Source organism: Lathyrus oleraceus, chromosome 5 (genome assembly GCF_024323335.1).
Source record: "Lathyrus oleraceus cultivar Zhongwan6 chromosome 5, CAAS_Psat_ZW6_1.0, whole genome shotgun sequence".
Lineage (NCBI taxonomy): Eukaryota > Viridiplantae > Streptophyta > Magnoliopsida > Fabales > Fabaceae > Lathyrus > Lathyrus oleraceus.
In genome coordinates, this window is record NC_066583.1 from 466,025,926 (window position 1) to 466,050,334 (window position 24,409).

Genomic DNA, 24,409 nt, shown 5'->3' on the forward strand with positions numbered 1-24,409 from the left:
TTCTATCGCAGCCTTATTCTTTTGGGAACAGATTGTTGATTGCATTTCAAGATGGACTGCTAATTCTTTGGGATGTTTCCGAAGCTAAAATTGTGTTCCTTGGTGGCGGAAAGGATCTAGAATTGAAAGATGATGACGATAACACTTCTAAAATGGGCACCAATCTTCCAGCCGATATTTTAGAGCAAAATCTCGGAGACAAAGAGATAAGTGCTCTTTGCTGGGCATTTTCTGATGGCTCCATTCTCGCTGTTGGATACTTAGACGGAGATATCCTGTTCTGGAACTTGTCATCTGCAGCACCTTCAAAAGGTCAACAAACCACTTCCTCTAAAAACGTTGTTAGGCTACAACTTTCAAAAGCAGAAAGAAGAATCCCGATCATTGTCTTACAATGGTCCAATAATCACAAATCTCACAACGATTGTACTGGTCAGTTGTTTGTCTATGGCGGTGACGAAATTGGTTCGGAAGAAGTTTTGATTGTTTTAACTCTCGAATGGTCATCTGGGATAGAGTCATTAAGATGCATCGGTCGTGCAGACCTTACACTTAACGGCACTTTCGCAGACTTGATTTTACTGCCAAATCTAGGAGAAAGGGATTTGAATAGCAAAGACGATCTTTTTGTGCTAACAAACCCTGGACAAATACACTATTACGATAATGATAGCTTGTCTCCATTATTGTCTCAGCAGAGTAGGACATCATCTGTATCTGCACAGGAGTTTCCGGTGCTAATACCTATGGCCGATCCATCTTTGACCGTTGCAAAACTCATCAAGTTGCCGAGTCAGTTAAACTCATCAAAAACTCTAGCTGAGGTAGCCTCAATTCTGAAAACTAGCACAAAACCTGGCTTAGCTAGCTTTGCAAATTGGCCCTTAACCGGGGTGTTCCTAGCCACTTGTCCACTGTTAAAGGTGCCGGAGTTGACAGAGTTTACTTCGTGGTATATTCTAATTGATTTGTCCTTCTGTGTGATGCCACACATCCAATCTTGTCTTATATTTGCTACATAGAAGGAGAGGTTAGTGGTGTAAAAGTGGCGGGGTCGACTACTCCGGTGACAAAATTGGACTTTTGTTCTGTTTCCCTACTTCTGGCTGTGGGCAATGAATGCGGTCTTGTTCGTGTTTACGACCTTAAAAATTGCTCCGATGGAAAAAAATCCAGTTCGTCACAGAAACTAAAATTGAAGTCCATGACGCTACACCAGGAAAAGGACCTCTTGTGCGGGCATCATTACAGGCTTCAGAAGAAGCAGGCCAACATGCAAAAGAGATCATGGAAACATTTATAGACGGTACTTCTCCATTTACAAAAATTGCCTCTGTCCAGGTTGAAAATATCAAGTTACAAGGAATAGAATCCCAGTTGACGGTTGCAAGAAATGAGGTTGCTAGACTGAACATAGAATTGGAACACAACACGCCTGGCTTGTGGTGCTGATACTGCACAGGAACAGCATAACAGGTTGCATGCAGAATCAATACGGCGGCAGAAATTTTCATGTTCATTCCTGCTCTAAAGTGGTTAAGATTAGACGAGAGTGTACAACAGTTTGCAGTCATTCGAGAATGGAATCGGAGTTGGTGCAAGTCGCAGCAGAGTTAACAAAAGTGGTTCAGTCTCTTCCTTCCGACGCCGTTAACCACTTGTTCTCCCTCGGGTTATGTGTGCACTGCATATTCCGTGTATTCGGCGTTCAAGCCAACACCATCTATGCTTCTCCGTCTCTATCACCCACCATATTCGCTTTTCAACCACCAACAGATAAACTCTGCACCCTCTACTTAGGTATCCTTCAGTTTAGATTTCGCAATGACGAACAACGTGTTAAGTCAACATTGGTAAGAGCAGAGAAGTTAAACTTTGCACCTGTTGCTAGACCGGTGTTGGGAGATGGTTGCAGTTCTGTCTCAGTGTGTGGAAGTGATTCGCCACTGCCAGCTGAAATCAAAAGAATTATTAAATGGCAAACCAGAAATCGCAGCCATCACCGTTAACCGGAGAAGCGAACATGGTAGGTTTCAACTCTCAGTCGTCCTACGGTATGCAATCCATGCTCAAAGAAGGTCACAAGCATCTCTCCAGTCTCGACAAAGCCGTTCTCAAAAACACCGATGCCTGTAACCAACTCTCTACCATCACTCGCACTTCCCTCGGCCCCAACGGGATGAATGAGATGGTTACAAATCATTTGGATAAACTTTTTGTAACGAATGATGCTGCTACGATTGTGAATGAACTTGAAGTTCAACATCCTGCTGCTAAGATTTTGGTGTTGGCTAGTAAGGCTCAGCAAGAGGAAATCGGTGATGGTGCTAATTTGACTATTTCTTTTGCCGGCGAGTTGCTTCATGGTGCCGAGGAGCTTATTAGGATGGGTTTGCATCCTAGTGAGATTATTAGTGGATATACTAAAGCTATTAAATTTTCAACTGAACAACTCTTGTAAATCCATCCCTTGGAAATAACAGCTCCTTGTCGGAAACAGGAAGACCTCAGGGAGATTCTTTTGAACCATTGACTGTCAAGCAGGGGAATAAGCACATTAGCACACCCGTTCCTCATGATTCATACTCGGTTCTTCCTGTAAGCAGTTCAGGAAAGTATTTAGCAATCGTATGTCCAGATATTCCTTATTTCTCTGTCTACAAGGTCAGCGATTGGTCAATTGTTGACTCTGGCAGTGCAAGGCTTCTCGCTTGGGATGCTTGTTGTGACAGATTTGCTATATTGGAATCATCATTACCTCCCGAGCTAGGCAATATGTCTAAACTGAGCTACCTACAATTGAATGATAATCAACTGGTGGGTGAAATTCCTAATGAGTTTGGGAAGCTTGAACATCTGTTCAAATTGAGTCTTGCCAATAATCGTCTAAATGGATCTATTCCACATAACATAAGCTCCTGCACGGAAAGATTCCGGAGCAGCTCACCAACTGTTTCAGTCTTTTTTCCATGACCTTTCTTATAACAACTTCACCGGAGTAGTTCCATCTTCTAAGAACTTCACGCGGTTCCCGGCTGACAGCTTCTTTGGGAATCCTTTATTATGTGGAAATTGGGCTATGGTTATTATTGCTATCTATAGATCCATCTAGTCAAAGCAGTTGTTGAAAGCACCTAGCATGTCCGACCTAGTGCCTCCCAAGCTTGTGGTTCTTCATATAGATTTGGCAATACACACTTTGGATGATATAATGAGAAGCACTGAAAATATCAGTGAGAATTTTATCATAGGTTATGGTGCCTCTAGTACTGTATACAAGTGTGTCTTGAAAAATTCCCGACCGATTGCAGTCAAGCGGTTGTACAATCAGCATCCACACAATTTAAGGGAATTCGAAACGGAACTTGTAATGATAGGCAGCATTAGACATAGAAACCTTGTCGTCTTGCATGGCTATGCCCTTACTCCTTATGCAAATCTCCTTTTTACGAGTACATGGCAGACGACTCTCTTTGGGATCTTCTACATGGTCCGCTGAAGGTAAAAATTGATTGGGAAACACGGATGAGGATTGTTGTTGGAGCTGCTGAAGGACTTGCTTATCTTCACCATGACTGCAACCCTTAAATTGTTCACAGGGACATTAAGTCTTCAAATATTTTGCTGGATGAAAGATGTGAAGCTCATCCTTCTGATTTTGGCACTGCAAAATGCATCCCAGCCACAAGAACTCATGCCTCAACCTATGTCCTTGGAACTATAGGCTATATTGATCCCGGATATGCACGAACTTCTTGGCTGAATGAGAAATCATATGTGAAATTCTGGCGTAGTCAGTTATCAGATGTTCTACTTCAAGTCATGACATCTGATCCAACATTGTAAATAATACAGCAAGACAATTATTAAATCCTGTACTAATATGCACCCTTTCACAGATGTCACGACATCTCCTTCTATGTCACCCTAGTATGGAGGAACACCTAGTTCTGTGCATCATAGCACTCACTTCTGTTGTTTTCCTACACAGTTATCAGCACGATGTCTCAATCCTGATTTGGACATCATCTGTTACATTTTTCCAGTTTGTTGGCCATGTACTTGTATTTCCTAAATTAAAGGTTGAAACAAGTTAAACTAATCTCCACTTATTAAGGAGCTAACAAATAGTCTATTTGCTAGGTTCATTAATTGTAGCTTAGTTGTTAGTTTCCTGGATTTTAGATCAGCTGTTGGATTCCTGAGGAATAGCCTGAGAAAAATCCTGAAACAGAAAAACTAACCATCCAACAATTTAGCATATGCTGTCAGGAATGAATGTCACAACATTCAGTTTGACAACCAAGTCCAGGACCATATGCTAAGTCTGTTAAGTTCCTGAAAACAGACTTTGCTAAATTTGTTGTACTATAAAAGACCAACCAGTCTCTACTTTAGTATCAGCTTACTGGAAGAACTGTCAAGACATCCAGTGTGACAGTTTCTCAACGATCCTTTGGCCAGGTCTGTTATACTCTTGAAGACCAGACCTAAATACTGAATTGATATCAACCTGCCAATTATTCAGTACATGCTGTTAATGATGGATGTCAAAACATCCTGATTAACATTCAAACAGAAGGCTATGTACCAGGTCTGTTATCATCTTGACAAGCAGACTGGAATACCAGCTGTGTTATGGCAGAAGGATTATAACATACAGAAGGAAAACAAACACAGGAAATTGTTAACCCAGTTCAGTCCAACATGACCTACGTCTGGGGGCATACCAAGCCAGGAAGAAGATCCACTATCAACAGTATTAGTTCAGAGTTAAACTCCCCCGTTTACAACCCTTCACTTAATCCCTACCCAATGCAATCTATACCTAGGAACTCCTAGATAGAAACCTCTAGTTTCCATTCCTATCACTACAAATACAATGTAATGTTCAAACAACTTGAACTTGCTTCACAGCTTCGTTCAAGCACATAATCACTCTTGCCTACAGGCTTGAGTTACAAAAACTCTCAGCTTTGAACACTGAGAAACACATGGTAACCTTCCCACAGATTGGGAGGTTTACCTCACACACACCCCTAAAAATTCATTCTAAGAGGCTTACAAAAACTAGGTTACAATATGCTATTTATAACCTAATCACCCAACTGGATTTGGGCCTTCAGAAATCGCAGCAAACTTGTTCTTTGCTGTTACAAATACAGCAGAAAATTTCTGCTACAAACAAGGTCTTCAATCCTAAAATCTCTCCATATATATCTCCTTATTTTGAGCCTATATATATGTTCTGATTGAGTCTTTAAGACCTCCACATGGGAGCTATGATATTCACCAAATATCCTTGCTGATCCCAGAATATATACTGAATTAATTAATTCAGTTTTCTACACATGTTCGATGTCACAGACCTGATGTCGTGACATCGTACATGACATGTTGGTCCAGATGTTGAATTTCTTCAACCCAACATATTAAAACAACAGAGATGATTACATTATTTGTTTTACAAAATTAATGCCAATCCTAAGGAATTAACAATCTCCCCCTTTGGCAAATTTTAGCTAAAACAAATAAACAATACACTGGACAAAACATCCCAATTTGGGAATGCTCTTCATCTCTGTCATTGACTCCACCACCACAAACACCAAAGTTGGTGTACATGAGGAAGTAGAGGTATAAGAATCAGTTGTACCAGAACCCTTCCCCTCAACAGGAGGGCTTCCTGAAGAATATGTAATGCTGAGTACATAAACAATGTAACTCAGATCACAAGGCACATCTGTCTTCTTAACTCAGATCACAAGACATAAGTGGTATACCCAGTTGGTGGATTTTGTGCCTGACACCAACTTCTGCTTGCTACCACAACCACAGTTAGCTTGCTTCTGGTACATTCCCAACCTCAGGACTCTATTTCTCTCCCCCTTTTTAGCTAAACATTTGTAAAGGAACCCCTCACAAAACCGGATCCATGCGCAGTTTACCCAAACCTTAACATACCCCATGATTCTGAGGGAATGAAGTGTTTCTCTTGTGAGAAGAAGAGAGCTATGACATCCTTTAAATAGTCCAGCCCGTGCTTAGGAGTTAACTGTGGGAATAAATGCTTGGTCAAGATTCATTAATATTTGCTGAGAAACAGTCAGAGAATCACCAACAAAATCTCAGACTATCTTTGAATACCTTTTATAGCTCTTGACTGCTTCTTTTTCGAAACAGCAGTTCCAGTGCATGGAGACTATTCCATATATGCAGTCAGACACGTTGCACGCGATGTCTTAACATCCCACGCGGCTTTTCCCTGCATTCTGCCAGTATTCAACATTTTCCAAGACCACTTTCATCCCTCCAGTAGAGACTTGACATCTGGCACTGCTAAAGCCAAAATCACAAACACCAGTAGATGGTTACTCCCCCTGTACCACACACCTGTGACCATCAGGCTTATTCTAATTTATCAGAATTAGACACATCACACCCGTAATTCCTAATGTTTTTAAGATTCAGAAGGAAATAACAGCATTGTCCATGGCAATGTCATGACATCCGGTCAGACATTCTTCTGCTCACTAAACCTTGATATACATCACAACATCCTGATAACTAACAAAGTGCCATACCCAGTTATCTGAGAACACATAGACCACAAGCTTGATGATTACTTGCAGCACAAGGACAAAACTCCCCCTGTCATGAACAACCAACTTTCCTCTTGAAACTTGGAGATCACACATGAGCATATCCAACACCCCAAAGTTGGACCTTCACATACTTCCTGATTTAAAGAGAATCCAGACCACTTGATGAATGGAAAACATAAGACGCATCTTCATGTCTTCAAGAGCACCCCCTCTGTTCACCCCTCTTGGCTGAACACATTCACACTCTGTGTCAATCTCTCTTCTAACCAGAACAGAAAGCCACTTCACAAGATGTTCTAACATTAGCTGGGACATCCTTCACAGCATAACACAAAGCACCATCTGATAGTCTTCAGATGTTACTGAGTCACCAGCTTGGTCCAAAAGAAACCAGACATACATTGGGACATATACATTCTCATCCCATTGCACGAGATAATCTTCCATAGATAGCTCAGAACTCCTACCACAAGCTCCAAGAGATGAATAGAAAACACCTCCTTTTGTCTTCAACTTATTACTTTTCTGCTCAAAAGTAATTTGTCTCAGACTTCCCTCAAGAATAATCAACTGCCATATGTTGATTATCTTGATTCTTCGAACTCACTTCTGAGATAGACCAAATGCCATTGGTTGATTACCTCCTTCATGAATCCTCATATGAAAAAGTCAAATGCCATTCTTTGACCTCTCCACATTTATCAGACCTCTCCCAAAGATATTCTGACCTTCCAAGTGAGACTAGAACTTCAAGCTACAAGTTGAACAAAACTTAGATTTTCTAAGACATGAACATGTAACATCCTTTCTATCCAGCAACTCCAAAGAACTGCAACAAGAACGACCTTTTTGAAGTATCCAATCTACAACCCTGTAGACCCTTCTATCTCAAGTTGATGTGCCACTTCACCAACTAAGAATCTGATGTTGAACCAAATGTCACAACATTGTGTTTTGACATCTAGCTGTTGAATTCAGCTCCTTCTTCTGCCACTTGAAAGAACTTTCTCCCTTCACAGAACAAGAGTTCAATGTTCTCATAGACTTGATTGGGGAACCAAGTTTGAGTAAACAACCTCCATCCTGCAGGTTTGCAGTTAAGTCATCCAAGCTCACACCTTGATGAATCCCTGCTTCTTCTCCAAAGACATCAGACACTCTGATGCATGAGTCTTCAGAAGGACCAGTTAGAAACTAACCCTTCAGCTATACCAAGGATTCCACTTCCTAAAGCACGTATGTTTCCATGATGTTAAGAATGCTGCCACTTGTTCTTAACTTCATAGTGTGCATTAGCCAATGCACTTCCTTACTTAGATCAGAGATAAACTGATCCAAGTAACCACCATCAAGACTATGATGTCTTCTTCTTCTTGTACACACCAAGGCTGAGCATGTTTCTTGCCAGGAAACCTTTTCAGAGATCATATGCTTTTGCTGCCACCAAAGAGATAGATCATAAACCAATGTACTATCCTTCCTGTGATTCTGCACAGGGTCTTGAAGAAGAGATGTTCCAACATCTTTAAGAACATCAGTTATCTTGAGTTCCAAGGATAATCAATTATATACTTGTACTTGGCACAAGTTGACATTGATCTTAAATCCTTTCCCAATATTCCTTTCAGATACTTCCACCATAAGACTACTTTGAAAATACTCTTCTAGTGTCAACATCTTCTGCTTGCAAGCACTTCAACAGTTTTGAAACTCTTCTCAGATTAAATTCACCCTTAGGAAAGAGAGAGATGAATTCTTCCTTGCAAATGTGTCACACAACCACCAGAACCCATGTGACACAGGTCAACAGCCAACCAGACCCTAGGCTGACCAAATGTGAGGAGGTTAACCAAAACTCCTCCTCAAATTAACAATCATGGAAACTTCACACCAATATCCATGCATTGTATAGATATGTCTCAACATGACATACACCATCCCTACCAGTGGCACCTAACTCTATGAGTTATACCTATACATACTCCAATCACACCAATCAGACTTCAGCTGTCCATAAGTACTAGTGAAAAACAACACCAGTCAATAGTAGATATGCATTGCCAGAGCATACTACCTCAACCAACCTCTGAATCTTCATATTCTCACTCCTTGAAGGAACTGCCACTTCTGAGCGAGGTGTTTGAATAACAAGATTCATGGTCCCAATCCTCTTAAATGAAATAGCAATCAGGTTACCCCATTATTGACTTCTAACATCCAGGGGACTTGTCTTCCAACACAACATAGTACTTCAGGGAACAACTATCCAACTTTGATCAATCTACATGAATATGACAATCGGTAGGAAATTGCACAATGTCACATCTCAACCAGCTCCACTTCTAGACGTCTAAAAGTGACCTTCTTGAGCTCACATACAGTTGACCCTCCCCTTGTCAACTGAGCACACACAGATGTCTCCTCTTCCAGGTCAGGAGTAGGTTCCAAACAAAAGTATCCCTTTGTTTGACACCTAAAACATCTGATCTTCAACCAGCAGCTGCGTACTTGTTGAACAACATGTTCTAACATCACATAGAACATTGGTTCCACCTCCTTGGAACAAACTTTCCTTGAAATTCTTCAAGGTCTTCATATACATTACCCAAACGAGTAAAAGAATCAGTGATCAGTTGATTCTTACCATCCTGAAGTGAGAAAGTCATGATGAGTGGACTTGAGGAGACACGAGTATCTTTGACATCTTCAGTAGATTATGATGAAGTCTTGAATACAGCAGCCTTTCATCCACATGAGGGGAAACTACATCAGAGTTTGAATTTTGCCATGTATTATGCAGCGGAAATCATAATACAACTCAACCAATGAACACACACTTCATCAGATCAGCCTCCAAGAACATACCAAGTTTGAATATGATTCAAAACTTGCATAACTGTCCCACACAAAGGCCAATTGCCAATCTCCAGAGGCAGGTGCACACAGTTCCTGTCATGAATAATCCATCCACCTACTTCAAGGGACCATTCAGGGAAACCGCAGAACCATCTTCAGGTTCCAACACCAGTACTAACATAACTTCTTGCCAGATACCAGAAAGTATCAGCCATGGATCTCATCCAGAAACAGAACAGGACGCCTGCTCTGATACCATTTGAAATTCTGGCGTAGTCAGTTATCAGATGTTCTACTTCAAGTCATGACATCTGATCCAACATTGTAAATAATACAGCAAGACAATTATTAAATCCTGTACTAATATGCACCCTTTCACAGATGTCACGACATCTCCTTCTATGTCACCATAGTATGGAGGAACACCTAGTTCTGTGCATCATAGCACTCACTTTTGTTGTTTTCCTACACAGTTATCAGCACGATGTCTCAATCCTGATTTGGACATCATCTGTTACATTTTTCCAGTTTGTTGGCCATGTACTTGTATTTCCTAAATTAAAGGTTGAAACAAGTTAAACTAATCTCCACTTATTAAGGAGCTAACAAATAGTCTATTTGCTAGGTTCATTAATTGTAGCTTAGTTGTTAGTTTCCTGGATTTTAGATCAGCTGTTGGATTCCTGAGGAATAGCCTGAGAAAAATCCTGAAACAGAAAAACTAACCATCCAACAATTTAGCATATGCTGTCAGGAATGAATGTCACAACATTCAGTTTGACAACCAAGTCCAGGACCATATGCTAAGTCTGTTAAGTTCCTGAAAACAGACTTTGCTAAATTTGTTGTACTGTAAAAGACCAACCAGTCTCTACTTTAGTATCAGCTTACTGGAAGAACTGTCAAGACATCCAGTGTGACAGTTTCTCAACGATCCTTTGGCCAGGTCTGTTATACTCTTGAAGACCAGACCTAAATACTGAATTGATATCAACCTAACAATTAATCAGTACATGTTGTTAATGATGGATGTCAAAACATCCTGATTAACATTCAAACAGAAGGCTATGTACCAGGTTTGTTATCATCTTGACAAGCAGACTGGAATACCAGCTGTGTTATGGCAGAAGGATTATAACATACAGAAGGAAAACAAACACAGGAAATTGTTAACCCAGTTCAGTCCAACATGACCTACGTCTGGGGCATACCAAGCCAGGAAGAAGATCCACTATCAGCAGTATTAATTCAGAGTTAAACTCCCCCGTTTACAACCCTTCACTTAATCCCTACCCAATGCAATCTATACCTAGGAACTCCTAGATAGAAACCTCTAGTTTCCATTCCTATCACTACAAATACAATGTAATGTTCAAACAACTTGAACTTGCTTCACAACTTCGTTCAAGCACATAATCACTCTTGCCTACAGGCTTGAGTTACAAAAACTCTCAGCTTTGAACACTGAGAAACACATGGTAACCTTCCCACAGATTGGGAGGTTTACCTCACACACACCCCTAAAAATTCATTCTAAGAGGCTTACAAAAACTAGGTTACAATATGCTATTTATAACCTAATCACCCAACTGGATTTGGGCCTTCAGAAATCGCAGCAAACTTGTTCTTTGCTGTTACAAATACAGCAGAAAATTTCTGCTACAAACAAGGTCTTCAATCCTAAAATCTCTCCATATATATCTCCTTATTTTGAGCCTATATATATGTTCTGATTGAGTCTTTAAGACCTCCACATGGGAGCTAGGATATTCACCAAATATCCTTGCTGATCCCAGAATATATACTGAATTAATTAATTCAGTTTTCTACACATGTGCGATGTCACAGACCTGATGTCGTGACATCGTACATGACATGTTGGTCCAGATGTTGAATTTCTTCAACCCAACATATTAAAACAACAGAGATGATTACATTATTTGTTTTACAAAATTAATGCCAATCCTAAGGAATTAACAATATGTATATAGCTTTGGCATCGTTCTGCTAAAGCTACTCACTGGGAAGAAGGCAGTAGATGATGATAGCCAAATGTCTAGCAAATCAACACCATTTCATCAGATCGAGGGTCTTGGGCCTTATGCATTCTATGATATTATTGATGGTCGGGAGACTCGTGAAATAAACTCTGGTGCAATGTCGCTTTGTAATGAACCCGAAGTTGATGCTGCGGTTGAAATACTAAAGTTTTTTTCAAGAAAAGATACCCAGATGAATTTATTGGTGGAAGAATTGGCATTATTACTCCATACAAATGTCAAATTTCTTTTCTGCGGTTTCGTTTTCTTAATGCATTTGGATCTTCAACCATAGCTGACATTGGATTGAATACTGTAAATGGTTTCCAAGGTAGAGGGGTCGATATATCAATTATTCTCTACGGTAAGAGCAACTCAGTTAAGCAGTGCTACATCTCAAATGAGCTCAAGTTCTATTGGCTTTGTTGCTGGTATGAGACGGATGCAAACGGAAATACCACAAGTACCTGAAAAACCAACAGAATTTAAAGAAAATGAGCGAAAATAACTAGCAGTGGATAACCATTTACCGGCAGTGAAATTTGCAGCAACAAGAGCCAAGCAAATTTTTTACAAGGAGAAGGTACAAGGTACAAGGTACAAGCTACCTTTTTCAGAGCAAGCACCAAAATGGGGTAGACAATAGAGCAGCACAAGAAAGCACTTCCAACTCCAATACTTCTTTGATCTCAGCGGCCAATTCAAAAGACCCTAGCAGTGTGACTATAAAAGGGAGGCCACTGTTCATAAAAAGGGGAGAGCTGAAAAACCCTAATTCTTTGGAGGAGCCGCGCTACTGTTCACCAACGAAAAAGAGGTCGACGGCAAGGAGAAACGAAAACCATAGTGGTTCTTGGTGGTGAAGAGCGGAAGATCAAAAACCGGTTCAGATGGAACCTTACCTACATCCGTCGGTCAATCTCGCCGCAACCGGTTAGTTTCTTTTTCGAGTTTCTATTTCCATCTCCGCTTCCTTGATGCTTCCATTTGTGTGGTTATTGCTGTTGAATATTTGATGTTCAAAATGGAAAGAAACAGAAAATGAATGTGCGTTAAAGATGAACCGGTTCTGCTGCTGTTTTTTTCAACTTTATATTTTATTTAAAAGGCTTGGTCTGTTTGTTTATCTTATGTATTAGTGCTTGAGATCATACAACAAGGATGCTTGTCTGGCGGAGTTGGTAAAGGGACGCTTTGGAAAGCCTTTGGTCTCGGGTTCGATACCCTTGTGCTTCACTTTAGTTTTAGTTTTTTTTCACTTTATTCAATTTTTAATCTTTGAATTGATTTAGGATCTATTTTATTATTAATCATTTTGTTTTATTTTATTCTCACTTTTCAACTTTAGCTTTTATTCTTTCGCCGTTATCTTATTTGTTAAACATCGATTTTAATTTATGGATTCAACAATTCCCATGTTGTTTATCCACGATTACTTTTATCGATACATTGATGGTATTTCGCCGCATTTTGATTAATCACATATGACATTTCAATTATTGTCAATATGTGCAAACCGACTTTGAGCACATTATCTAGATTTCTCAGTTTCTTTTCAATTTCCATCTGTCTTGCACGTCATTGTGTTATGCGACTTTGATTCGCATCCTCGCATCCCGATTTTTTATCCGTGCACGTCCCGATGTTGTTTCTTTCAACTTAATTTTTAAGTGTGTTGTAAATATAATTTTGTATTTGTTGTTTTCTTCACATGGCTTACTCTTGGGCCTTCTTACAATGAGCCAGTTCTCTTGCACTTACACTCATACTTTGCATTATTTGTTGTTTGGGCCCGATTTAATTATTCCCATACTTTGAATCCCCATTTGACAAAATGTACCCCCACTCCCCCGATGTGTAATAATTTTACTGCTTTTCATTTCTCTATTGGTTTGAATGTTTAGTTAGCTACTATAACAAGAATAAAATCAACCATTTCCAAAAGATCAAAAATAATGACTCGATCCAACGTCGAGTATTTTTTTCAATAAACGAATCAAATCCATTTCTTCCTCCCATTCTATACCATTTCTTTCAAGCTTTCATCAAACGATTGATCCAACGTCAAGCCATTTCTCATAATAAAAACTCAAAATATTAATTCCTATCTAAACACTTTTCAATAAAGATGGAAATGGAACGTGGTGTATACCGCGCACTCTTGAGACTAGGATTCGAGACAGATGTCTCGCTCATCCTAGTTCTCGCCATCATCCAAATTTATCCACTTTGTTTTCTATCAAACCTTCATTCAAGTCTTTCTCAATCGCTCATCAAATGCTTGATCTAATGTCAAGTCGTTTTTACAATAAAACACAAAATACTTAATTCCTATCTAAACACCTTTCAATAAAGACGGAAATGGAACGTGGTGTATACCACGCACTCCTGAGATTAAGATTCGAGGCGGATGCCTCGCCTATCTTAGCTCTCGCCATCATTTAAAATTGTCAATACGGTTTCTTCAAACCCTTTCTCAATCAAACCTCAAAATACTTAATTCTTATTAAACACTTTTTCAATAAAGATGGAAATGGAACATGGTGTATACCGTGCACTCCTGAGACTAGGATTCGAGATGGATATCTCGCTCATCCAAGTTCTCGCCATTATTCAAAACACATCAAACCAATCAATTTCTTTTTCTCGCCGTCGTGCGATTAACCCTTCAAACCTTTTCTCAAACGAAAGGTACTTTGTTTCAAAGCAATGCAAGGCAATGTTTTTCCACCTGTTTTGGGTAGTCCAACAATGTTTTCATCGATTTGACACAAAGTAGCTTTCGCTAAAATTGACCAACAAACAAACATTTTTCTACCCAGAACTACGTAAGCCTTGATTTCTCTGTTGAGATACGTAGGAGCAGGATTTGTAAATCTTGTCAGGCCCACTAATAAAAAACTTAGGTTTAGTCCTTCGTTAAAAATACAAAAACATTTTCCTCTCTTTCTTTCTTTCTTTACCACTTAAATAATTTAAAGCCTAACATTTCAAACTAACACTAACGCACACAACTGACCTAATGGTTCCCGTTGAGTACAATGGACGTGAGGGGTGCTAATACCTTCCCCTCGCGTAATCGACTTCCGAACCCTGATATTGGTTGCGACGACCAATAATCATTGTCGCTTTTTTCTTGGGTTTTATCGATATTTCCCATTTCCTTTTTAGGAATAAATAAAGTTCGGTGGCGATTCTGTTCAGTCCATCGTTGCGAGCGTGCGATTGCGTTTCGCTAGGTCGTGTCTCTCATTTTTCATGAGGTACAACAGATGGCGACTCTGCTGGGGATCATACCCAATCCCTAAGTGAGTTAAACTTAGTTAGGACGTTTGTATGCTTTTGCTTGTTTAATTGTGTGGCTTTTCCTTATTTATCGCTTTTATTATCTTTATTGTTTTTGATATATTTGTTGTATATTGGTTCTATTGTGATTGTTGGTACTTGGGTATTTGATTGCAAACCATGTGGGAAAGACTCTACACCCGAGTCTAGAGTGAAAAAACATAAGATAGGATGACGGTTGAGTAGTACGGACTCCCGAGGTGAATACTTCGTAAGAGTCGGTACGAGAACCTCACTTAGAGTAGATCCTTTTGCAAATATTGTCGCCCGAGGTGTATACCTCGTAAGCTTCGATGTTTCAAAGGGGTCCATGACTCTAAGAACCTTTTAGAACATTGAACCTTTGGCCAACTAGAAATGATGGTTGCGTAGTATGGATTCCCGAGGTGAATACTTCGTAAGGATCGATACGAGAACCTCGCTCAGAATAGATTCTCTAGATGGAGTTGACGATCGGAAAGTATTTTCCGTAAGCGTCAAACATTCTTTTGAATCCATGACTCTGAGTACCCTGTCTAGAACCAAGTTGATGGTTGCGTAGTGCGGACTCCCGAGGTGAATACTTCGTAAGAGTCGGTACGAGAACCTCACCCAGAATAGATTCCCTTGATGGAGTTGACGACCGGAAAGTATTTCCCGTAAGCGTCAAACATTCTTATGAATCAATGACTCTAGGGATCCTTTGTAACAAAGCCCTAGATCATACCCGGTGAGAACCCCGTTTTGGAAAGCAATCAGATTTATCCATACCTCGGACCTTTGAACCCGTACCAAAAAAAGAAACAAACATTGCATCCATCCATTCATTGCATACGCATAAAAAGCAAAACTTTTAGTTTGAACCAAGAGTTTTTGCAAACAAGATGCATCCATACATGCATTCATACATTTTCAAAATAGAGTCTCACTCCACCCTTTCTTCCTCCAGTTTCACGCTGAATTTTCAACACCAGTATAATACTCGCGCCAGAGCAAGACAGAGAATGGCTGAACAAGAACAAGAGAGCGCCCGAGTTAGAGCAGAACTAGACGAAATCAAGGGAGGCATGTCCCAGATGCGAGAGATGTTGCAAGCTTTAACCTTCAGGTTTGAGATTCCGCAAGCGACCGTGATTTCAGAGACCACGGGCCCAGCAGTAGAAGTCCCACCTCAGAGGACGTTACCCTCAACCCTTCCTCCATATGGGTTACCTTATGACTTCGTCCCCCGAGCGGAGGTGGTGCACGAAATGGGGCAATCTGTCCAACAAGTCGTGCCATTACCGGTTTACACTGACGCACGTCCAGTCATCCATACTGTGGTTCCACCAGCTGCCTATGCTAGGCATATTCCTCATTATGAAGATCAAAACCACATGTATCAGACTGTCGACTCAACCGTTGCTGGTGACAAAGTAAGGCTTGAGGATTTCAGAGAAGTAATGGAGAACATGCAGCTCCTCGAGAAGAAGTTCCGAGATCTAGAAGGAGACCACGTCTTTGGATCTGCTGCCAAAGAAATGTGCCTGGTATCCGGGTTGGCCATTCCAACCAAATTCAAAACTCCGGACTTCGACAAATACAAGGGGCATACTTGTCCAAAGAGCCATCTCATCATGTATTATCGAAAAATGGCTGCACACATGGAGGACGACAAGCTGATGATCCACTGCTTTCAAGACAGCTTGAGTGGGGCTCCTTCCAAGTGGTATTTGAGTCTGGATCAGAATAGGATCAGGTGTTTCCAAGACCTGTCAGACGCGTTCATAAAACATTACAAATACAATATGGACATGGCGCCTGACAGAAGACAGTTGCAGAGCATGTTTCAGCATGACAAGGAGTCCTTCAAGGAGTATGCTCAGAGATGGAGGGAGTTGGCTTCTCAAGTTGAGCCGCCTCTAGCTGAGAAAGAATTGGCTGAACTGTTCATTGACACTGTCCAACCTCAATTCTACGAGAAGATGGTTGGAAGTGCTTCCCTGGGATTCTCGGAGCTTGTGGCTATAGGAGCTCGCGTTGAATATGGTGTAAGGAATGGAAAACTAGCGGCTGTAGCTGGAACTTTGAATGCCAATCAAAAGAAGTTCTCTGGAGGGTTTCCCAGAAAGAAGGAAGGGGAAACAAATGCTGTGACTGTTGGTCAGGGAAGAGCTCCTCCAAGAAGGAGACCACAACAATATCCACCTCAGCAGTATGTTCAACAACCAATTCACTATCAGCAACCCATGTATCCCGTCCAGTATGCTCCACAACCGTACATGGCTGTTGTGACGCCTGCGTTCAATCAACAGCCTGCTCAGGCTTATCAAGCGCCTCCAGTCTATCGACCAACTCCAGTTCAACAACGTGTTGTGGCTCCTCCAGCTTATCAACAAGCACCAGCAGCTCCCATTTATCAACAACCGAGAGCTCAAGCGCCGAGGCAAAATGCTCAGAACCAGAATAGGAAGCAAGGGGAGAGGGCGACCTTCAATCCAATCCCAATGTTGTACACTGAGTTGTATCCCTTCCTATTGCAAAAGGGGTTGGTAGTTCCCAGACCTATGGGACCCCCACCTGACCGTCTTCCTCCATGGTACAACCCTAATGCACACTGTCCTTTTCATGAAGGTGCCCCCGGGCATGACCTAGAGGGTTGTTACGCTCTAAAGCATAGGGTTCGTGAACTGATTGAGAGCAAGATCTTGTCTTTTAAGGACATGGGACCGAATGTGAAGAACAATCCTCTTCCTCCCCATGGAAATCCTACGGTAAATGCCATTGAGGATGCTTCTGTTGGTGTTACGGTTGATAAGGTGGATGATGTAAAGACTCCTTTGGCAGCATTCCATGCCCGACTGGTGGAAGCTGGCATGATTAATGTTAATCATGAAAATTGTGAAGAGTGTGCCACATACCCAAAGGGATGTCAGGTGGTACGAGACAACATTCAAAATTTGATGAATAAAGGAGTGCTTCAAATATCCAGTGCTGTGAAGAACGAAGACGTGTTGGTAATTGAACCTTGTTTCAATTTACCCGAACCAGTGGAAATCCCATATTATAGTGGTGGAGTGGTTCCAGTGAATAGTAAACCGTCGCCTGTGGAAATATGTGTGCCCACGCCTTTTCCATATGAGAGCACCAAGGCTGTGCCTTAGAAATATGAGATTACTGCTGTGGATAAGGTTGTTGAAGGAAGTGCAGACGCTGAAGTGACAGAAACTGTGAGTGAAGACGTCACCAATATTGCGGGGATGAGCAGAATGACCCGTAGTGGTCGAATCTATACGCCTGAATTCAATGTGACTCCTCAAGGGCCGACCAAGGAATCAACAGTTGTAGCTCCCACTAAAGAACCCGAAGTGGTTCAATCTGAAGATGCTGTTGAATTCTTGAAGTTGAACAAGAAAAGTGACTACAAGGTTGTGGACCAGTTGCATCAAACGTCGTCTAAGATCTCTATTTTATCTCTGCTGTTGAATTCCCAAGCCCATAGGGAAGCTTTGTTGAAGGTGCTTGCTCAAGCTCATGTAACACAAAGCATAACAGTTGACCAATTTGATGGAGTAGTTGCTAACATCACAGCTTGTAATAATTTGAGCTTTAGTGGAGAGGAATTACCTGAGGATGGACAAAATCACAATCGTGCTCTCCATATCTCAGTAAAATGCAAAGATGATGCTTTGGCAAGAGTGTTGGTTGATACCGGATCTTCTCTGAATGTTATGCCAAAGAGAACACTCGCCAAATTATATTATCAAGGACCAGCTATGAAGCCTAGTGCCTTGGTAGTGAAAGCTCTTGATGGTTCCAAGAGAACCGTGATTGGAGAGGTGGAATTGCCCATATTGATTGGCCCTCATGTATTCACGATTAATTTCCAAGTCATGGATATTAATCCAGCGTATAGCTGCTTGCTGGGATGTCCTTGGATTCATGCTGCAGGGGAAGTTACCTCCACCCTACATCAGAAGATGAAGTTTGTAGTGGACAATCAACTAATCATCATTTCTGGAGAAGAGGACTTTGTGGTCAGTCACCTTTCATCCTTCAGATATATCGAGGCTGATGAGGACGCTTTGGAAACTTCTTTCTAAGCTCTTGAAATAGCCAATGCCACTTTTGTGGAAATGAAGGGCTCGATTGGGAAAGCTTGTTCATCTTTTGCTTCTCTGAAAAGCGCAAAGTCTAGCATTGAAGGAGGAAACCCTGAAGGTTGGGGTCAACTTATTGATATTCGTGAGAAGCATGATCGCTTTGGTCTGGGATATGTGCCTTCCGCTGTGAAAGGAGCCTGAGTCCCTGCAAAGGACAACACCCGAAGCATCCAGGAAGTGTTCCTTAGCACAGGATTCATCCATGGAGATCAGGTCAATGCAGTTGAAGACATCACCGAAAATGAAGATGAGCCATGTTTGGTTTACCGGTGTGAGACAGCTTTGAACAACTGGAAGGCGGTTGAGATCCCCGAAATTTTTCCTTTGTCAAAGTAATAATTGTTGTCTTTTTCCTTTCAAATCCTTAGCTCTGCCCAAGGCTAATGGATCATGTTGTAGGGCCCCTTTTCATTTTTCAAATAATCGTTATCAATGAATGAAAGGCATTTTGTTAAATTCTTCTTATTCATTTATTTTGCTTTCTCTTAAGAAAATGGCAATCTTTTCAAAAACAAAAAAAAAACTTTTCATTTATGCATCTTTTATTTTTACTTTTCTAAAAGAAATCAATCATTCAAACATGCAGAATAAATGATAACCCCGTTGAATCCAATGACTTTACTACCTCTCATAACTTTGACTCCCCTATCTACCAAGCCGAAGAAGAGGGTGAAGAAGATTGTTACATCCCCGACGAATTGGCAAGGCTGCTCGAGCACGAGTCCAAATCCCTTCAGCCACATGAAGAACCGGTGGAAACAATCAACCTTGGCACAGAGGAAGAGAAGAAAGAAGTCAAAATCGGCACCACACTTGAAGCAAGCATCAAAGAAAGATTGGTTAAGCTACTACAAGAATATGTGGATGTATTTGCATGGTCATACCAGGATATGCCAAGTCTAGACACCGACATCGTTGAGCACAAGCTTCCGCTTCAGCCAGAATGCCCGCCAGTAAAACAGAAACTCCGAAGAACAAGACCAGATATGGCTCTAAAGATTCGTGAAGAAGTCAAACGACAATTTGACGCTGGTTTTCTCGCAGTGGCGAAGTACCCACAATGGGTAGCTAACATTGTACCTGTGCCTAAAAAGGATGGAAAGGTGAGGATGTGTGTTGACTATAGGGATTTGAACAGAGCTAGTCCAAAGGACGATTTCCCTCTACCACACATTGATACTCTGGTAGACAATACTGCAAGTTTTGCTATATTCTCCTTCATGGATGGTTTCTCGGGATATAATCAAATCAAGATGGCTCCAGATGACATGGAGAAGACCACTTTTATCACCCCTTGGGGCACTTTTTGCTACAAGGTAATGCCTTTCGGTCTCAAAAATGATGGGGCAACTTACCAAAGAGCTATGGTCACTCTTTTCCATGATATGATGCACGAGGAGATAGAGGTCTATGTTGATGACATGATCACTAAATCTCAGAATGAAGAAGATCATATGAGCCATCTGAAGAAGCTTTTTGAACGCCTCAGAAAATTTAGATTACGATTAAACCCTGCGAAATGCACATTCGGTGTCCGTTCAGGGAAGTTGCTTGGTTTCATCGTTAGTCAACGAGGAATTGAGGTAGACCCTGACAAGGTCCGAGCTATACAAGAAATGCCTGCTCCACGCACCAAGCGAGAGGCTAGAGGCTTCCTGGGACGTTTGAATTATATCTCAAGGTTTATCTCACATATGACGGCCACGTATGAGCCTATCTTCAAATTGCTTCGAAAAGATCAAGCTGTTGAATGGAATTCTGATTGTCAAAGTGCTTTTGAGAAGATTCGTCAATACTTGCAAGAGCCTGCTATTTTAATTCCACCTGTCCCGGGAAAGCCATTAATCATGTACATGGTTGTGCTTGAAGGGTCAATGGGATGCGTGCTGGGGCAACACGACGAAACTGGTCGGAAAGAACATGCTATTTACTATCTGAGTAAAAAGTTTACCGATTGTGAAAGTCGATATTCGCTTTTGGAGAAAACTTGTTGCACGCTAGCATGGGCCGCTCGTCGTTTGAGGCAGTACATGATTTGCCATACTACTTTGTTGATCTCAAAAATGGATCCAATAAAGTATATCTTTGAGAAACCTGCCTTGACTGGAAGACTTGCCCGTTGGCAGATGCTTTTGTCAGAGTACGACATCCAGTACGTAACCCAGAAGGCAATCAAGGGAAGTGTGTTAGCAGAGTATCTTGCTCATCAACCAGTTGAAGACTATCAGCCATTGAAGTTTGATTTCCCCGATGAGGATATAATGGTGATAAAGGATTCTGAGACCCCAGGCCCAGATGAAGGACCAGAACCAGGATCTCGATGGAAGCTCGCGTTCAATGGTTCTTCCAATTACAGTGGTCATGGTGTGGGAGCTGTTTTGATGAACCCAAATGGTGGCTTTACCCCTTTCACAGCAAGGTTGTGCTTTGATTGTACGAATAATGTCGCTAAATATGAAGCTTGTATCCTTGGTCTTAAAGCCGCAATTGATCTCCGAATCAAGATCCTTGAGGTGTATGGAGATTCAGCCTTGGTGATCTATCAGGTCAAAGGTGAATGGGAGACCCGTGATGCGAAGTTGATCCCGTATCGTGCTCATGTTGTGAAGATGATAGAATACTTCGATGATATCACTTTCCATCACATCCCAAGAGTAGAAAATCAAGTGGCAGACGCTTTGGCAACATTAGCATCAATGTACCAAGTCAGATTCCATAATGAAGCTCCACTTATTTGAATCGAACGAAGAGATGAGCCTGCCTACTGTCAATTGATTGAAGAAGAAACTGATGGTAAACCATGGTTTCATGACATCAAGCGATATCTTTTAAGTCAAAGGTATCCAGAAGATGCTACATTGTTGGATAAGAAAACTCTAAGGAGGTTATCGTCCAAATTCTTTTTGAGCAATGATGTGCTTTACAAGAGAAACCATGATATGGTTCTGCTCAGATGCGTGGATAGACACGAAGCAGACATGTTGATCAAGGAGATTCATGAAGGATCTTTTGGAACCCATGCTAATGGACATGCCATGGCCAAGAAAATTCAAAGAGCTGGCTATTATTGGGTGACCATGGAGTCCGATTGTTTTAGCTATGCTAGGAAATGCCATAAATGTCAGATTTATGCTGACAAAGTGCATGTACCGCCAACACTGTTGAATGTTTTAACATCACCTTGGCCTTTCTCAATGTGGGGCATCGACATGATTGGTGCTATAGAGCCTAAGGCTTCCAATGGTCATCGCTTCATCCTGGTTGCCATCGATTACTTTACTAAATGGGTAGTATGTGACGAGACATATGGTTGCTCGCTTTATCAAGAAGGAGATTATCTGCCGTTATGGAATCCCAAGCAAGATCATCACCGATAACGGTTCAAACTTGAACAACAAGACAATGACAGAATTATGTGAGAGTTTCAAGATTGACCACCATAATTCTTCTCCATATCGTCCAAAGATGAACGGTGCTGTTGAAGCTGCCAATAAAAATATCAAGAAAATCCTGCAAAAAATGGTGAAAACTTATAAGGATTGGCACGAGATGCTACCCTTTGCTTTGCGTGGATACTGGACCTCAGTCCGCACTTCAACAGGGGCAACCCCATTCTCCTTAGTGTATGGGATGGACGCAGTTCTCCCAGTCGAAGTAGAGATACCTTCCACGAGAATATTGATGGAGGCTAAGCTAGACGAAGCTGAATGGATCCAGAACAATTATGATCAACTCAACCTCATTGATGAGAAGCGGATGACCGCTCTGTTCCATGGACAATTGTACCAGCAACGAATCAAGAAGGCGTTTGACAAAAAGGTCCGTCCTCGAGAGTTCAAGGAAGGAGATCTCGTGCTCAAGAAGATCTTGCCAATACACAAAGATTCACGTGGTAAGTGGACTCCCAACTATGAAGGCCCATACGTTGTAAAGAGAGCATACTCTGGAGGTGCTCTATTTCTCATAACTATGGATGGCGAAGAGCTCATTCACCCTGTGAACTCTGATGCAGTCAAAAGATACTATGTCTAACAAATCCCGGTGGACTGAAAACCCGAAAGGGCGGTCCAGGCAAAAGTTAGGGATAATAAAAAAATGGTAGCTCGCTAAGTCGAAAACCTGAAAGGGGCGACTTAGGCAAAAAGGAGCGTCCCGGTGGATTGAAAACCCGAAAGAGCGATCTAGGCAAAAATTAGGGACAAAAGGCATAGACTTCATCGGTTCGTCACTGATCAACACAGAAGAGCTAAAAATGAAAGATCAATCTAGTTACTCCCTTCAGAAGCGAGGTCTCGTGGAGTCATTGTTATTAGGGATAGTAGAAGTCATTGTGATTCAATGTAAACCTTTCCCTATTGCCATTTTCAAATTTGTAACATTCCATGGAGCTACGCCATTTGCGTGCTACCATTCTTGAATAAATACAAGTTTGCCTATCAAATTCTATCACTTGCTGTTTTCTCTGATTTTCTTTGTTATGCAAAATGTCATTTATTTGTTAATAATGAAATTTTTAACTCAAAAAGAATTTTTCAACATATTGAGAAACACAATTTTGCTTTGACATGTGGAAATATTAAAAGGAAATCTTTCGTCTTTCCCCGCAAGTCTCAAGTTGCAAGACTCCCCTTGGATGATCAATATCTATCTCCAGAGAGCACAAATTTATCATTCTCTGGAAGGATTATTGGGCCAGTTGTAACTGTTCAGCTTGATAGATCCTCCTTTGATGCATTTACTCACTCCTTTGGTGGAGTTATTGGTGTTGAGGATTCAGTACCTCCATAAAGCTTTCCCTAATTTCCAGTCTGTATATTGTCAGCATTTGCATATCATGATCATTCATGCATCATGCATATAAGCAAAATCCAAATCATGCATAGCCCGAAGTGCTTCGCGCTCATTTGCATAATCTCAGGTCTCGTTGTTGATTGTATCCCTTGACCTCTGAGACCAGTTGTTACTGGCATCGTCTGTTAAGTCTGGTTGTCACCAGTGTCTTTGACCAAATCCAGTTGTAACTGGTATCCTTTAAGGTCGGGTTGTAACCAGCATTTATTTTAAACCCAATTGTCGTTGGCATTACTGTCAGTCTGTTTGTAAATACATTTGTGATTGATATCTGAAGTTTGGTTGTCGCCAACATCATTTCAAGTCCAGTTGTTGCTGGCAAACTCCGTTGTAGCCGATAATTGTTTACTAATGACTTTCGTCAAGTCCAGTTATTGTTGGCATCTATCCGTTAGAATCTGGTTGTAATCCATTGCTTACGGTCAAAGTCCAATTGTTGTTGGCACATACAAAGATTTTGAATACCTTGTCTTTCCTGATGGTTCCGTGAAAGTCATGTATGACTCACCATCTTGAGGAGTTCCCAGAAGCTTGAAGGTTTGGTTTGATTTTTCTCTGTAAAGAATCATCGTAGCCTTTTGCGTGGATGGTC

The 24,409-nt window shown here is 41.2% G+C and overlaps 1 protein-coding gene and 1 pseudogene across 1 annotated transcript; both read left to right on the forward strand.

The window, feature by feature from the left end:
- Positions 1–2,023: 2,023 nt before the first annotated feature.
- On the forward strand, positions 2,024–11,795 carry LOC127081362 (LRR receptor-like serine/threonine-protein kinase ERL1; annotated as a pseudogene).
- A 4,033-nt stretch (positions 11,796–15,828) lies between these two features.
- LOC127081363 (uncharacterized) lies at positions 15,829–17,967 on the forward strand. The gene has a single exon (XM_051021625.1). The coding sequence runs from the start codon at positions 15,829–15,831 to the stop codon at positions 17,965–17,967; it is 2,139 nt and encodes a 712-aa protein (XP_050877582.1).
- The last annotated feature ends 6,442 nt before the right edge of the window (positions 17,968–24,409 follow it).